An 18,008-nucleotide genomic window follows, 5' to 3' on the forward strand; every position below is an offset into this window, starting at 1 on the left:
TCAGCTCTGAATCCTTTTCTTCTAATATGTCCATTTTAGACAGAAACTAATGAATATTGTTAACCCATGACTACCAGACAAATCTAATATCTAGACTCATCTATCTTCCCATGCTTCTGCCTCCTACGCACCAGATCATTCCAGGACACAATTAGCAATTCAGTTTTCACCCACTTAGCATTTTGATACATTGCCTTATGCTAAAGACTATAAATATGAATCCGCTGTGGAATACAAAATGATGATGGGATTACTTTTCAAATTTTAATAGAAATACAATTAAAATATGTAGCTAGATAATGAGTTGCAATAGCCAAGGTGTTTAAATTCTGGTAAAGTAGAGATGTCAACGTCTTCCATAACTCTTGACATTTGACATAATTTGGGTGGACAGTTTTCCATTCGTCTTTAGTATCCATTTCAATACAGAACAATGAGGTCACCAACTTTGATCTGCTGCCACGCAACACAAATGACAGGTGTTATATCCCCAAAAATGATTTCCCTACTTAATGAACCCAACACAGGTAAATTAACGAGGCTGCACCTTTTTCACTTCATATTTGATGGCCAGTTTCACACGACTGAGGCAGGGCCTGTGGTGATCCCCCTGAGGTACCTGGTCCACATCTCCATTTAGAATGGCTTCCACTTCCTCGGTGTCTCGGCAAAGGTCTAGCACCCCGACAACGAAATCCTTACATTGCATAGATAACTTCCGGTAATCATTCTGCAAGGGGAGGCAAACACAGAGAATTTGCTTACTTACAAACATAGAGAACACATGTTTACTGTGTTTGAAACAGAGGTAAAAAGAGTTCCAACAAAAATATCTTTCATACAATTTGTAAAACTACACCAATTGCCTTCTAGTATAGTTGAATTTTAGTGAAGATTTTTGTAATGGTTATAGCAGTTGAAAATGTCATAGGCATGTGGAGAGGCCAAGTTTCAAAGGGTGCATTGGAAACTCCAAAATTCAACAGCTGAAAATAATTTGTGATGATAAAAGCAAACTCTATTTTTATCATTACAAAGCAGTAGTTATTTTGCTTTTATTGACCTTTTGTGGCATTTATGTTTGCCAGGCTGTTGTGTTAATAGCTCTTTTAAGTTCCAGTAATTTACTTTAAAGCATATAATGGTATAACTAATTTGTTGGGCAACTTTCGGTTTCATCCATTGTTAGCTGAATATTTGCATAACATGTTGACTGATGTAAATTAGTGAAAAATACTTTCCATACCAATTTCTGCCCTATATTTTGAGCAACCATATTGCATTGATATTGTGAGCCCAATCAAGAAGCACTTCCATAAGTTCTTTGTTTTGTAAATGTAGTATATCAAATAACAATACACAAAATAGGACATTTTAAGCTTAACCTTTTTACATGGCAGTTGCAATCAGATCTCATCTGATGTATTATTCTATGACACCCAATAATAATTAAAATAAATCAATTCAATACTAGGAATTAGAGTACTAATGAAAATGTGAGGCTTTCATTCTTTCATAACCATAATGTGTTAGATTTCTTCATGAATTACTCATGTGGACATGACAAAATAAGTACTATGTGCATACAGTATGACTGGTGAAAAAAGAAAATATTTATTTCCTAATGTATTCCAGAAATGATGGAGGGTAATGCAGATTTTCAGCAACTGTGGTGTGCACATCTGTTTCTTTAACACATGAGTACACAGCCTAAGGGTGGAGCAGAAGATTAGACTTTATGCTTGAATGCAGGGAAAATTCAAAGGATCATTTTAATTTCATCATACTTCCAATCCTAAATTGTAAATTAGTGACACAAACAGGAAAAGCAATTATTAAGGGGTCAAAAAGAGAAGAAAAAGATATTTTGATGCTCTAATAAATGCCATGTGAAGAGAGATCCTTAATCTATGGCATATTTATTTCCAAAACATTCTCATAAAACATAAAACGACTCTACGTACTGTACAACATATTACATCAACACTACTATATAGAGTGTCACCATCAACAAATAGATGCCCATGATGGTAAAAAAAACACCAACAAACTATTTCTAAAATCATATGCAGTAGATCATAATCTGCAGCGACTATGTGGATGTCAGGATGAAACCATAAATATTCGTCAGTGGCATGAATCTGCATGAGAGAGTTCTAGAATCTTTATGCATCGAAAAGCTTTCAAAGGGATTCATACCCAATGACTGGTCTACAGTGACTATAATAAATTGTGTATTACACTGCACTTAGCCTGCAGTGGAGTTTTTACTTTGGGTGCTAGAGTCTCTTTTGTGTAGGGTGAAAATTGAGCCCCTAGACAGGTACAGCTGCCTACCTATCCCTCTCAATTGTAGACACTTCTATTTTTCTACATCAGTTAATTGAGCATCATGCATTGGATGAAATGACTATTGAAAATACATGAATGGAAAAATTCAGTTGTAATTTGGTGATTTTTGAAACTCAGGCTGAATATTGAATATTGTTTTTTTTTTCAGGGTGAATACTGGTTCTGGAATGGTTGGATTCAATGTGTTAATAACAACTGATATAGAGGCCTCTCTGATTGTGTCACACTGGGAAAAGACAAGATAAATTCTGTAAACCATGGATAGAAAAACAGGGAATGTTTGAGTTCTATAAAGGAATTACCTTTCTCCAGAAAGCAAAACCTAAAAAATGATCTCAAAGATACAGTGGAAGGTTAACAGACTGAAGCAATGAAGTACAGCACCTTTCGCGGAAACATGTTTTTGTAAGATGTTGAAAGCCTGAAGGGTATAAATTGCCTCTTCACTACATGAAAAAATATTCCATGCACGCCACAAGCAAGATTAGCTATTTCTTATCTTAGGTAGCACATTCCAGAGTATAATTGTAACTACCTTTCCAGTAAAAACTGTTTTCGATTCATGCATGCTTTTGAGGGATACACAACAGCCTTTTTGTACAGGCAGATAAAAGCAATGTCTTTTTGGCTGAAAAAAAAACTGCAAATAATTACAAAATAAGACTTTATTTTAATTTAAAGTAACCTTTCATGTCAATAACTTCAAAAAGCGATATCCTCTGGGAAAGGACCTTTAGAGAAAGAGTTTGCCTTTCAAAAAGAGAGTGGGGTTTATCTCTGATTTTATCATTCTCAAAATCACATGTACTAATCCTTGCGCTGAAAGAGAAGAAGCAAAAACAGCTCCTCTGGAGATTTCGTGCATGATCCCGTTTATAGCCTTTGCTGTTCTGTATTTTGAAACTCACATACTGCTGTATTGTTCAAACAGAATGTGTTTCACTTGTGAAGCTGATGGGGTGGAAGTAAATGCATTTAAAACAGTAACTCTTAATAGACAGAGCAGTTCGAGGGTTCCAGTGGGTAATATTATATCATCTATGTTTGTGTGTAAATATGTGGATGGTACACACCTCCTGTAGCCTGGTCTCATCAAATCTCAGGAGCAAAGCAAAGCTGGGACTATTGAGCACTGGGATCGCAGATCTTCAAGAAATAACGGGTTGCTGTTACAAATGGGGTTAGTGGGCCAGTATGTATCTCTACTCCCTTTGTGCCAGAAAGTCTAAAACAATGTCCCAGTACAGTGGCAGTGGACAGGGTGGTGTTCAAACTGCTGTCCTTTAAATGAGACATTAAACATAGGTTCTACTCGGAGGTTAATGTCCGTAATAGCAGCTAAATTCCACTGTAGCATACTTAGTCAGTCTTGTATGACGTGCTGTACAGTGAGTCTGCTGATGCATAATGGCTCTGGGATGTCACCTAAGGTGGGTGCTACACTTTGGTATTGAATTAACTTGAAATCATGCTATATTAGAATATGGCAATGGATGAGTTGGAGACGTCGTAGCTCTTTTGTGAAATAGGGGTTTGGAATGATTATGTTTACAAAAGATAAAAAACATAATGTTTGTGAGAAGTTGACTTATTTTATTATAAAGGACACAAATGTACTTACACTACATATAATACAACTACTAAGTAGGTTTATTGGAATAAATGAAGCAAATGGTTTTCAAACACATGAGAAATTAAGAAATGTAACTTAATTGGGTTTTTTTCGGACCTAAAGATTTTTCATTGCATACACTGTAAAGGTTTAATTTTGAACAGACATATTTTTGTTCAACCCTATTTGAAGGTGAATTGGCCACAGCCCCAAGATAGAATAATTATACAGATGTCAGGCTATTAATAGTACAGTTAATAATTTCATGGAAAAGAAATTAAATATGTGGCCTCAACTGTATCTACAAAAACATTAGGGATGATATATAATTAGGAAATAATAACATTTTGATTGCTGGCAATTAAATACTGTCCTTTAAAAGGACCTTTTCCATGTACATCTTCTTCATAAACAGAAAAAGACATCTGGGTCATTGTAAAAAGCTTGATTACTTGTTCCTCACGAATAGAGTAATACATTTAAAAATCTATCTGGCTTCTGGTATTTACTATATCCCAATTTCAATCTTTACCTCAGAAATAAAAAATAACAGAATATGTACATTACTGTGCAAATGTCTTACACATTGTTAGGTCAGTGTTTTTCACTTCACACAGAAACACAATTCTTTGAAGATCTTTTACTGAAATCTCAGTAGTTAATCCTGACAGATCTGCATTATATGGCAATAAATATGCCTTTTATCTCTATGGATGTGGAGAGAAAGAAACAAATGGTGTTTAAGTTGAGCAATACCTGATGAGCCTATTGGATTTGATTGGTGAGTGTGATGGATTGGCTAGTACAAAATGGCATGTTGGCTGCTCATGCATAGCTTACCTTGAGCTGTTGTGATCAAGTTCTTGAGGATCCAGATGGATATGGATGGAGTTAAAGATGGCTAAGTTTGGTTTCTTCTTAACAAAACTAAGATGCATGTCTCCCCCAAAAAATCAAAGTCTATTTTTAAGCAATATGCTTTACAAATGTTTTAAGAAGAGATGTATATTTTCCATATAGTAGTAATGGGACTACTACAAGCAAATTTGCATTTAAAAGGAAACATATAAGAAAAAATAAAAACTGTAGTGAGTTTGAGCTAAACATGAAAAACATGTACCTGTAAAAGAACTCATTACTCCAAAATACTCAAATATAAATATCCTCATCTGAGGATTCCAGATTTTTAAATAACCCCTGAATTTATACTAGAAGACAAAATTATGAGAAACAGAAAAGCAGCAATGGACACAAAATCTAATATACAGTATCATGATGCCACCTTACCAGGACATCTACACCACCTTCAATTTCTCACCTTAAACTCTGTCTCTATGTTTGCAAGTCTTGCCAGCTCGTTGCTGAGCTCTAAGGCAGTAAGTACAGGGTCTTCGCTGGAAAGGGATAAGTAGGCGGCACTGGCCAGCCCCTTGTACGCATTCATCCTCGAGCGCGAATGGCTGAAGGAGTCTTTTCTCTGTTTCTCAGTGCACTCGTTGCACTTGCAGAAATAGTCGTGTGGCTTCTCAATGCGAGCCCCCTTCATCAGGAGGATGTGTACGATCTCGTATTCCTGGCAGTGGGCAGCCAGGATGACGGGGGTGATGTCGTGGGAGAAGCGGGTGCCGTCCTCATCGTAGGCGTAGAAGTCGTCGTCCCGCAGCTCCTGTTCCAGGGGGCTGAGGGTAAGCCTGAGGCCGCCGGCAAAGGCAGGGTGATTGAGGATGGCCTCCACGATCCGCACGTAGCCCTTGCTGATGGCCAGCAGGAGAGCATCCCCCACTCGCGCCAAGTTGTCCTTTTTCAGGAGCAGCTCTGTCACCTCCAGGTGCTCGTTCCCCACTGCCAGCTGCAAGGAGTTCTGGCCCATGTAGTCCACGCAGTTAAAGTTCAGGGTCTTCGACTCTTCCAGCATCTTCCTCACGACGGGGATGTTACCGTATTCAGCGGCATCGAGGAAGCGTTCCTCTTCCGCTGTTAGGCTAGTTCCCTTCTCGTTGAACATGTACGCTGGCCCGCGGATGGCCTGCCGCCTGCCCTTCTCCCGGAGTGTGGTGTGGCGGCGATGCATGACTTCACTACCACTTCTCTGCAGCCTGCGATGCATGAGAGAGAAATCCTTATCAGTATTAGATTGTTCAAGTGGGATACAACCATGTTTGGTAACTTTTTAAAGTAAGATTAACTTACCATGTAACATAAGTGGGACCGTTTTCATGATTAACTTACCACGTAACACAAAGAGTAACATATTTATTTACATCTTTATTTTTCATTAACAACAAAGTGCAATAAAGTTGGATCACATCACTGAAAATGGCTATTTAGGCTTTTTGAATGCTGTCTGTGATTTCCAAAATTCAGTTTATTTTTTTTAAAGAAGTGTATGTGCTGGTGTGCATTTAATAAAATTGACACCTAGTTGTTTAAACTACAGCATAAGAAGCTGCAACCAAAGTTAAATTTAAATTAGGCTTGACCTTGACTAGTTCATCAAAGTAAATCTTAGCTGGTTACTGGTTTTGATTGCTTAATTAATTGAATGATTATTTGACTGATTTGGGGGTAGAAGAAGCTTGTTTCCTGAAACATAGTTGCAGTGTTTATTTGTTCATCAACTTCACTACTAATTTTCACTACTAAATCCTTGTTCACTTCTCAGGCACTACAGTTTATTGTTCTAAGCAACAGCTTAATAAATTGACCCTTTTCGTTTGACTTTGTGTGACTGGAGAGATGTCATGGGCCATGCAGAATTTAAGGCACTCAACCATAAGGCCTTGATAACACAGAAATACATTTTGTAAAAGTGTTATTTTCACCACACAGCCCTGCTTTTATGTCTGCTATTATTGTAGAGAAGTTACTTCTGAATCTAAAAAGGACCTTTATTTAAAAGCTTTATCATTTGCAAAAATTATACAGCACCTGCTCTGCCAGATGATGATCTGTTCGTTTTCCCTACAATGCCTGTGACTGCACTGCCTTATAATTGAACTGATTTTGGTGTTTTACAGTACATAGCAAGAATGGTGTTTTCATCACATCTATTTTATTAAATAAATGGATTCAGCCAAGAGTCTTAATTTTCTAGACCTTTTCCATAGGTACATTGTTTTCACTTTAATACACAGTACACACAGTATATATTTCCACAATTCTCTTGCAAATTGAATGCTTCAGTGCTTCTTTTTCATGTTTATTTCTGCAGGCAAATCAGCTGCGACTCTTAGCAAGATCTAACACAGATGGCAAGACTTTCAGGTAAGCGCTGGAAACTAAACAATTCCATTTTTAAACAGAACACACGGAAACATATTTACTCTCAGATAAAAGCATGGCATATCTCCCACGTAGTCACTACAAATACTGTAGTCTTCTTCAAAAAACAGAACTGCTCTTCAGGGGGTTATTTTCTACTGCATTTTCTTATAAAGCCATCTCACAAATTTGTATTATCATGTGTGTCTCTCTTAACTGTTCTGTTTCCATTTCGGTTTGAACCTACAATATTTAAAATCCCTGAACGATACAGGATGGTAACAGAAGCAATGCAACAAATCAGAATAACAGGGATATATTCTGCTGCTTTGAGAACCTCTTGAATTTCTTCACACTCAGCACATATTTCAAATTCTCAATTAATTTGTACCTTAGACAGTATCTGGTGAATTCCAGTGAACCGAAATGATATAATTACAAAAATTCTTCACTGATATGACCTGCTATTATTTTGCTCAAGTCACCACACCCTCTCATTACAATTTTCAAAACCCACTATTTAAAATAAGCTTATTTTCACTCATATTCCAGTTTTCTCCACTGCATTAAATCTTTATTCTGCAGCTTCCCTCTGCTGGCATTTTGTAACTATCGTTGCATTTTAAATATGTGTCATGTTGATGCGGATATTCATGATCTCCCCCATTCATTTACCCCTCATTTACATACCTCTTTTAGGGGTACTTTCAACCGCGAATGCTGCTCATACAGTAATCATGCAAAGAGCAGGGCAATGTTATGATGTGGCAAACCCACAATGTTTTAACAGAAATTAGTTTAGTCTGCCAGGACTTTTTAAATATTCTATGTCTTTTTCACATAAGACATTTTAAGATAAAGACAGGCATAGCATAAATGAAAAAAAAGCTTTCTATTTGATACTGTTTATCTGAAGAATTAGAAGTCTTAAACCTCCTTATCTTGTCTTTCCATGATTTCAGACCCCTGTTTTTTTGCTTGGATGGCACAGGCTACCCCTCCCAACCAGAAAATAGATAACACAGCCACACGTTTGTTAAAGAATTGTGACTGACAAGGGTTCATGGTAAGTTAAAGGAAGCAGCAGAATCACTCACAGATGTATGGAAGTAAATCTGACACTTTTCCACATTAGACCTTCAGCTCTTTGTGTATGATTCATAACAAAGCATTGAGCTTTGTCATTTTTTGTCTTCACAAAATAAAAATGTAAGAAATGCATTCAAACGTTCATATTAAAGAAACCAAAAAATAAGGAGGTTATATTTTGTTTGATGTAAATGTTTCTCAAGACTTGCAAGTAGGTGTTGATCATATTGTTCTATGCGCAGCTGGTGTCAGAGAAAAGTCTCAATGTTCTCTGTTTTGCATTTTATCTCTTACATTTAAGGAACTCTTTTTGAAGAGCCTTAGATAGACAGGACCTGGTGCCGATGTACACAGAAAGAGGATGTACATTACTAGATAAAGATTTAAAGATATTGGATACATCTCACTAGGACAACTATAATAGACTATAATAAAATGATGCAGGAATATCCTGACTCTCCTTTGCAAATAGTCATTGTGGTCCACCACGTACAAAAATAGAACAGCATTGTCCTTCTGTGCTTCTGTGTCATTTCAGAAGGTCATAGTTGACTTAATGATTAATCTTCTATGTGTACCACTATCTATCAGGTGGGCTCCCTGTTGCTGCGACCCTTATTACGAATAAACACCTTTCTTATAATGAATGGATAGATGAATATAAATATAAGAGTATAAAATTAAATCCTGATTTTGAAAAACCTTGACTCAGCATTTTATTAAACATAAGACAACTTCATAATTCTACCTTGTCAGAATCACTTTTTCTGCATTGTCCTCTACCTTATACTTGTAAACCCTGGATAAGGTTGTCAACCTTCCAAATAAATTACGAATCATTGTTATAATACAGTACAATATGTATTTAATAGTGATTGTAGATTTGACATGTAATTTATGTGAACTCATGTATAAGTGATTCACCCTCCACACATCGAAATGTAGATTCAATGTTAATATAACAACTATTCAGTTGTATTTCTAATATTATTGAGTTTATCGTGGCAGTCCGTCTGAGCTGCACAAGAATAAAATGCATTTCATAAATCAGATAAATGCCAAATTATTCTCTTGGATGATGATGAATTTCTCTTATACAGTTGTTGACTACAGTAAGTCTGAGAAGAAAAAGCCCTGTGATGGGCAGGATGTTTTGGACAATTTGTTCAGTAGCAACCACAAGACTTATTTTTAAAGCATATTCAAAACTGAGTTTATTAAACTATTGTCTATGAGAATCCTTGGCTAATACAGTACAGCAGTCTGTTATATCACATGCTCACTATAATAGCATTGCTGTTTTGGAATTTCTCCACACTGTCTTGTTGTTTTGTTCAGCTTTACAACAGAGATAATTGTTCAAACTGTTCAAATTGTTCAAAATGTAAACTAACTCTTTACATGGATTTTGTTCATTACAAGAACCAACATCCTAAAGAAGTTAAATATGGGCAACGGATTAAGATCATACAGACATTAACAACAATAGGTGGACATTCACCCCTTCTGTATTTGCATGCTAGTTGGTAATTGATCAGAGTAATCAGAGGGCCTTTCACACTCATTTCTTGAAGGAAGCCAGTATATCAGCTTCAGTAAAATGGCAGCTAGCTTGTACCAGACTCCCACAGCCTTTTGTGTAAAGACCTGCCTTCTAATGCCCATTCCTTTCATTTTCACTCGTGTCTTACATTCGTACAGTAATATCTACAGTATGGTGGAATATGAGCTGCAATAGTCGTACTATTTGCAGTTATACTGTATATACAGACACTTGTATTTTGTTAACATAATAATTCTCTCCAAAAGATACTTTAAAAACTGTAGTATTATTTAGAGTAATACCCTTTTCTAATCGATGTAAAGCTAAAATCAGCACCTAGAGGGAATGGGAAATTAAGATAATGACTTACCTACAGTATAACAGTATGCCCAGCTGTATAGATAGTGCTGTGGGGAGATGTAACCAGGCCTTAAGACGTCTCATCTCTAGTTGCACACAGGAGTAGAACAATATGGTTTAAGAGATCATAATGATCAAAATAAAATTAAATCTAATGGAAATGTAATTGATATTGCTTCTAGATTTTTTTGAAAATTGCATTAAAAACATAAAGGGCAATAATCATAGTGAATTAAATCATAGTAATGGTTCTAATTCAAAATCTTTATAGAAAATAAAACTTCCTGTATAATTGTAAAGCACTAAAAGTATTATTCTGGAATAGATTTGAAGATTATTAAGTACTTTTCTTTGTTTGTCAAAAACGTAAATAACTTTAGTCTTGTTTGTTGCGACTGTGAAGAAATGGACCCAACAAAGAATTTTGAGAGTTTTGTCATCAATCACTGCCGAAGATAAACTACAGGACAATAAAACCCTGTATGAAAGCATCTACAAAATTAATCCACTTCACAAACAAATTTTAAAGACGAAAGAAGTTTTCAAAGTGGTGATGCATTCAGTAAGAATATATGGCTTTTTTAAAATTAATTTTTAGATTAATTTCAGAGTTGCGGAAGGAAGAATTTTTGCTGAGGTGTGTTTTGTGCAATGCAAGAGGAAGACATTAGGATTCAGCTGGAGAAGTTGTGAGACTTATAAATGGGCAGGTATGTGAGAGGGTGGATAGACATGGATCTTTCATATACAAGAAAATAGACTACAAGTGAGAGGAGGCCCTTTTGTCCATTAGGCACATTTGGTTGCTAGTAGCTAAGTTTTCCAAACCTCTCTTTCAACTACTTCCTCAAAAAAAAAACAGGCTGTCACCTTCCACGGCACAGATGGGTAGCTTGTTCCAGAATCCCACAACCATTTGTATAAAAAAGTACATCCTGTTCTTGGCAATGAATGCAGAACAACAGTAGAGTATTAGTGGAGAGAATACCCTTGTTTAGAATACTGGAAGAGCAAAACAAAACTACATTGGGACAACCAAAAATGTGGAAAATGTAATCAATACTTCAATCATAAGGACCAAATAATCAACCACAGACTTTTATACCAAATCTATAGTAAAATAAGAGAACCTACTCAAGTTAGTAAATTGCTTAGCATATGCCCTTATCCAGGGCGACTTACAATATAATACCTTAAATGTAAGTATAAGAAGAACTGCGAAGGAACAATAAACTAACAATACACTGAATTAAAAAATGACAATGAGGCTTGTACAAACTGTATGTGCTGCACACACAAAATGAAAAAGAACTGGAAAAAAATGGAAAGTTGTAATATGAGAATAAATCTAAGATTTTAACATTACTTCCCACATACTGTATAATCATACATCTTGAAATTAATAAAACAGACTGACAAGACTTACTACAAATCTATTATTCAGCACATCAGATGGACATGAAATAAATGTTAGTAAAGGCACATTCGAATTTATACATGGAAATGATTTTTTTGTATCTGCCGAGAAGTGATAAGGAGATGTGTTAGTATGATTTCTATAATATAACTTGAATACACTCTGTTGGAATGCAATTGATCTCAATGTAGATTTCTCACAGAAGAAGGTGTTTTAACATTTAATCTTTAATAAAAATATTATTTGTGTGAAACAAGTCATATTTTAATCTTACATGTTGTGTTACCTCATCTCCCTTGCATTTTGCTTTATGTTATTGATTTCCTAATTATTAATTTATCCATAAAACCTGAAAACATATGTCATATTTATTTGAAAAAAGTCAGGGCTAAGATATAGACCTGTACACCTATAGGAATATCTGGTAAAAGCACACTCAACACAGCCCATATCCACAAACATATTGTGGAGCGTTGGAAAATATCATGCTGCCAAAGAGCATGAATACAGATAACCTTCATAGGATAGCAGGAAGGAGGAGTTTCAAGGATCTTTCAAGGCAAAAGAGCCTATTGAAAAATCACAGATTTAGCAAACAGCTGTCCTGTGCTGGAATAATCACAAACAGGAATAATGAAATTACAGGTCAGTGCAAATACTACAACATGATGCTGTCACCTCTCTGTAATGCCAACAGACACCTGAGGTGGAGGAATACCAACAAATAGAATGAACAGCACAGAAAAAAATGATGTGGAAATCAATACAAATAATGAAAAGCCTGTTAAATTAATTACAGGTGGAAGGACCTTGAATAATGTGAGCCGCAGATATCCTTTCTCATCTTCGAAAGCAGCCACGTTCACATTTCCCCAGGTAGGAAAATGTGATCCAGCCTTAGCATTAATACTGCAGATTTTCTACAATGACTTAAATCTGAAGTGAAGCTAAAAACAGCATCATGGGAAAAATAAAGAATTTTGCTGTCCTCTGAGACATTTAGCAGTTTTCATATGTTTCATATGTTAATGTATGTTAATTGTTTTTTTCAGAAGGTGTTATCTCTTGTCTCATTTTAAATGCACAACCTCTCAAAGCACAAACAGTGATTACGAATAAAAAAACAATGTCTGGAAAGAAGCCAAGTTCATTTTAGTTGATAAGTGTGAAGGAGTTTTAAAGGTTGGCTGTTTCTATTTGATCAGTTGTCTTTTTTTTAAGAGGAAACATTTTTCACCTTCCTAATTTGAAAAGTCCAATCATAAATCACCATCAGTAGGTTCTCCACTAACAAGCTGCCTGTATAGCAAAAAGGTGTATTAACACTTCTTAGCATTTTCTTTTTGCTTTTCTTCCTATCAGTGCCCTCTAGAGTAGCATCATCACATTAAATCGCTGGTTACTGTAGTTGGGGTAAATATTGTGAACATGCTTAGTTTACACTTGTCTCTTCGGTTTGAAAATGATGAACTCATGGTCATTAGCACAAGCAGTACCTGAATACAGATACCGTGCCAGCATGTGACAAGGGAAATCCTTTCCACATGGATCATCTCCACACCACTGTACACTGTCACCTCCTTTTGCTTATGGAAGTATTAAAAATTGGTTTTATTCTGTTAAGGGGAAAAGTAATTTATTCTCTGAACTAAGAAGGTTTTGTTACATTTATCATTTCTACGAACTAAACAAACTGGAATATTAATTAATATTTTAGCATAAATGTGAAAGGCACAACTACATTTTGAGGAAAAGGAGACCGAAACCTTTTTAGCATTCTCAGGTAAACATACCCTACTCATCTGCAACCATGGAAAAATTAAAAAGGCCAGCATAAGAGCGAGAGAAATACACGGGACAAGCTCTGCCACAGTGTCTGAATTGTAAGATGAAATGAGGGAAGACAACCATTTCATTCTGAAAAAAATACTAAAAAAAAAAATCAGAGCTCTGACAAGCGTCAGTATTCATGTAATCAAATATGGCTCAAGACCCCGAACCCGCTAAAAGACAGGCAGAATTCTGGTGTGACTGCTACAACAACCATGCGCCTCACAGGGAATTCTTAAGACTTTTCTGAACGTAAGTATCCTGGTGCTGAATTCGGATAAATCCCGAAAGGCCAAGAGTACAAAGAGTAGGCATTTCTCTACAATGTAAAGATAAAAGCAATTGTGTAAAGTGGCAGACTTGGTGAGTAGGAGATACTGTATCGTTCGTGTATAAATTAAAAAATGTAAAATGGAGATTTTGGGTGGGGGTGGGGAAGGATTTGAAACGGAATACACTAGAAAATTCGGGATTTCCTCTCATCCCCTCCCACGCCAAAAAAAAAAAGAAAAAAAGAGGTAAAACACCATCTAAAGACGTCACAACTATCTCTCTGTAGTCATGGGTCGTGTTGGATTTCAAATGAAGTGAATCTATCACACTACCCAGCTGAACTTTAAACGGAATGGACATTGTTCCGTAGAATACTTAACGTCACGGAATCACAAGGTTACAAAATGTCAACTGTTTAGATACCTATAGCAGTAAAGCAGTCATGTTTTCTAATACATGCAAATAGCGAAAGTTCGATACTGCTTGTTGAATGGACGTGTATATTATAATGCTACATTTTGAATCTCACATAAGTTAAATTTCTATAACCTAGTTTACAGTGTAAACCCGCGTTGCAATAATTTAAATGAGACAGTTCTGAATATTTTAATAATATAATCAATAATGGTAATGTGCATTTGGAATAATCCAGATATTACCACGCTGTCTAATACCCCCATTCTAAGCCCATAGAGAATACTTGCAATATCTTGTTTAAGAAGGGGATTTATTTTGCACAATAATAGCTGGAAACCATTACGCCCCAACAAGCTAAAGGCAGCTGTCTCTGATTTGAAAATCAAATCACGAATTAATATGTTAGCTACATGTCATTTGTTAACGTTATTTAGAAATACATTTTATACCAATTATTTCACGTGTGCAAATGTGTGTAAACACATTAATGTATACAATTAATATATGATTTTGAAAACATTTATATTATTGTGCTCACCTGAGTATGCAGGTTTAAAGATGATTATTTCTCTTACATCGTTCGGATTAACGTCACTGAATATGAAGATGTACTGTAAGCTAAAAAAGCAAGATAAATTCCCATTTAACCTTTTTTAATAAATAATTACAAATCAAGTACTACTATTACTATTCGAGAAACCATTTCCTACTGTATTTATGTAGTGTACTTTACGGAGACAAGTTTCTTATAGAATACTTTACTTTCCTAGTCTTCTATTCCGAACAGTCACAGCTCTGTGACGGGACGTACAGTACAGTATATAGAGGTCGCCACTCAGAGGTCAAAGGCATGCAGTCTTGCATTTTAGGGTCGGGTCTAAATCCTCGTTTTTATTCACTATTACCATTTTAAGGTTAAAGATTAGAGCCCACTACTTATAATTGGTATTATACCTCTTTTACTTTGTTACTTATCTTATACCGTCAAGACACTACCTTCGTTTTTGCGATATAGTAAATAAAATTGTTATGAAAAGGGTTCTGACACCTCTCACTGTGAAGTGAATTAGTGCATAAACACTAATATTATTATTTAATATTAATATTAAGAAAAAGAAGAAGTGTTGCTGCCCTTTGTTAATGAAGACATTCTGGAATTGTATCAGTTCACAAATTGACAGAAATGTGTAATAACGTTTTTAAGCTTCAGTTCCATAATATTGGTGTAAAAATGTCTCGTTATAGCATTATAGTGCTATATTTCCCAGTATTTAAAGTTACAAATGCTTCACCTTTGTTTGATACACGTCAAGGAATTGTTCAATAGGTGTCGCTGCGATGCTCTTACGTCACAGAGTTACTGATAAAAAAAAACTTTATATTAGTGGAAGCCTGAAAATATATCCAGAAATAAGTCAAGCCTGGATGATGATTATGAGGACATTACTATTACTATTAATATATATCCTTAGTGGATTGCCTAATATTTGCTCCGTATCAAGAGTAAAGAAAAGGAAAACACATTTTACAATCAATAGACTGATATTAAACAGTTATTGGTTTCTAAAAAAATGGAAACATGACTTGTTTGAAAATTTAAACATATTACTACCATTAGAAACAAAAATCATAGTACAGTACTTACATCCGGTGTGCAGCGCGTTGTTTTGCTTTCTTCCCTAAATGAGACAGATATGCCTAACACCAATTGCCATAATCCACTGTGTCACGGTTTCAATGAGAACGCTGTCCAAGGTCCTGAAATGCACTGCAGATTTCCTTATAAGCATGTCTGTTAGTTCTGATGTCCATGGTACAAAAGAAAAAACACGTTTTTTCCATTTGCTTCACCTAAGCGCGCATTCTGCCTTTGCATTGATAAAGTGCGAGGTGTCTTACAATTGGGGGTTAACTCGGACTGCTAAAAGTGCGAGACGTCCTCCCCATATACTGAGTTAAGTGCGAGATCCGCCGCGCCTTTGGGTGAAATGAGAATCTCCGCTGTTCATATTAGCGCGAGGTGCCCCTGTTGCTGAGAGGCTTCCTCTGGTCTGTGTGGAAGAGATGAGACGCGCTCTGTGGCGAGTTCGGTGGCGGCGATCGAGTCCAGCTCTACAGTTCTTCTTCCCCCCCAGAAGCTAGAGATGACAAAAAGATAACATTATTAGTACTACTGACGTAATAACTAGATACTGTACACCTAGCTGATTAAAACACTAACAGCCGCTAAATGAGACTAAGCAAATTGACAGAGTCGGGAGGAGAGAAAAAAAGAAACGTTCGTACAAGAACGACCTCCCATTTGGTTCTGTTAAAGCAGTGTTCTGCCTTGGTGTTCTGTGTTAGGTCAACATTATGCCTCCCCCAAAAAACATACAGAATAATGGTACTGTACATGTACTTCAAAGTCTCCCCCACCTCCCGCCTTCCCGTGTATATAAAGTACATACATTATCATATACACTTGTATGTACATACCCTACATTTCACCGAGGAATGTTCATAACCCCTTATTTTAGACCTGTTATTATGTAAATGTTATTATGTTTCTTAAAACAAAAATAAGACAATAGACAAATACTTTAAAATACTTTAAAGCACAACTTTACACTTAAATAACTACACTAAATACATTAGCATAGCAAACAAAAAAGTAAGAATTTCCTTTAAGCCTGTGGATTTGCTTTTAAGAACATTTATGAGTTTGTTTTGTAAAGAGCAAGGGTCCTCAGTAGAACTATCTTGAAATGCGGTGAGAGGTATGTTTTTAGTTTGGTAGGTTTTTCTTTTATTTTAATGCTATAATTTTATTTTAAAAACAGAATAAGTGTTGAGATAAAACAAAGTAACAGTGCAAAGCCCAAGTTTGCAATTTCAGTCTTCATTATCCAAAGTAATACATTTGGTTTCAGAGTTATTTGTGTTTATTTCTTCTAAAAACAAATGATCTTTCCTGTGTTACACAGAACTACAGCATGTGAAAGAAGATTCGATGTTTTCCACACATTCTTGTAATATTTTCCATTTTATTTTGTGAGGTTTCACAAAACTATGTTATCATGAAATAATTGAAAACAATATTTCCCCAAATACCAAACACTAAGTTACAGAATAGACTGAAAGATGAAAATGGTTGAATTTCATCCATCAATTAAAGTAATTTCTCTTGAAAAGAATGCAATTGGAAAAAAAATTGCAATTGCAATTTACTTATAAAATCTTCATCTGTAAATGGAAATTGAGTTACCATTTAAAAAGAAATCCTAGGTGCTCAAGCGTTTTTATGTATTTTTGAAAGCAACAAATGCAAGGAGTCTAAAGTCTTTTTAGGAAAACCGCAAAAAATGCTGCTTCTCAAACACTGTCACACTTCTTTTGAAACAATAAAACTGCCTTAAAGGAACTTATTTCTATATTTAATTCTATATAAACATTCAAATATTACAAAACATATTCAACTGTACGCACAAAAGAAGAGTTTCAATCATTTCACTGTTATCCCAGAGAAACTGCCTTGGAACTATTAACAGCTCAAAACAATCATTTTATTTTGTGCAACTAAAGCAGTTTTTTATGTTGAGAAAGTCACCTTTTCATGATTTTTCATGTTTGCACACATTAGGTATGGGATATACTTATTATATGTAATATGCCATTTCAGAAATACAATGTAATATTTTCTGTTTTTCAATGCACTTACACAAAGTAAGTAAACCTATCTGACAGAATTATGGTCTCAAGATGATGCTGTAGACTTCAAGTGGTCCTCAAGGCTTTACAAATTATGCCAATTTTTGACCATGAAAGAAATTTCACCTCCAGATATCCCGGCTTTCTGCATCTTGCAAATATTA

General features: G+C 35.6%; 1 protein-coding gene across 1 annotated transcript in view; it reads right to left on the reverse strand.

Annotated features, from left to right (window-relative positions):
- The window catches only part of trpc7b (transient receptor potential cation channel, subfamily C, member 7b), a 41,579-nt gene extending 25,216 nt beyond the window's left edge, over positions 1-16,363 (reverse strand). The window contains exons 1-3 of the mRNA XM_088604493.1: positions 15,800-16,363; positions 5,283-6,060; positions 548-730 (exon numbers count right to left, since the gene is read on the reverse strand). Coding sequence (XP_088460619.1) covers positions 548-730; positions 5,283-6,060; positions 15,800-15,801 — 963 coding nt within the window. The 5' untranslated portion in view covers positions 15,802-16,363. The remainder of the gene's footprint in view (positions 1-547; positions 731-5,282; positions 6,061-15,799) is intronic.
- Positions 16,364-18,008: the final 1,645 nt, after the last annotated feature.

Source organism: Lepisosteus platostomus, chromosome 13 (genome assembly GCF_059453375.1).
Source record: "Lepisosteus platostomus isolate fLepPlt1 chromosome 13, fLepPlt1.hap1, whole genome shotgun sequence".
Taxonomy (NCBI): Eukaryota; Metazoa; Chordata; class Actinopteri; order Semionotiformes; family Lepisosteidae; genus Lepisosteus; species Lepisosteus platostomus.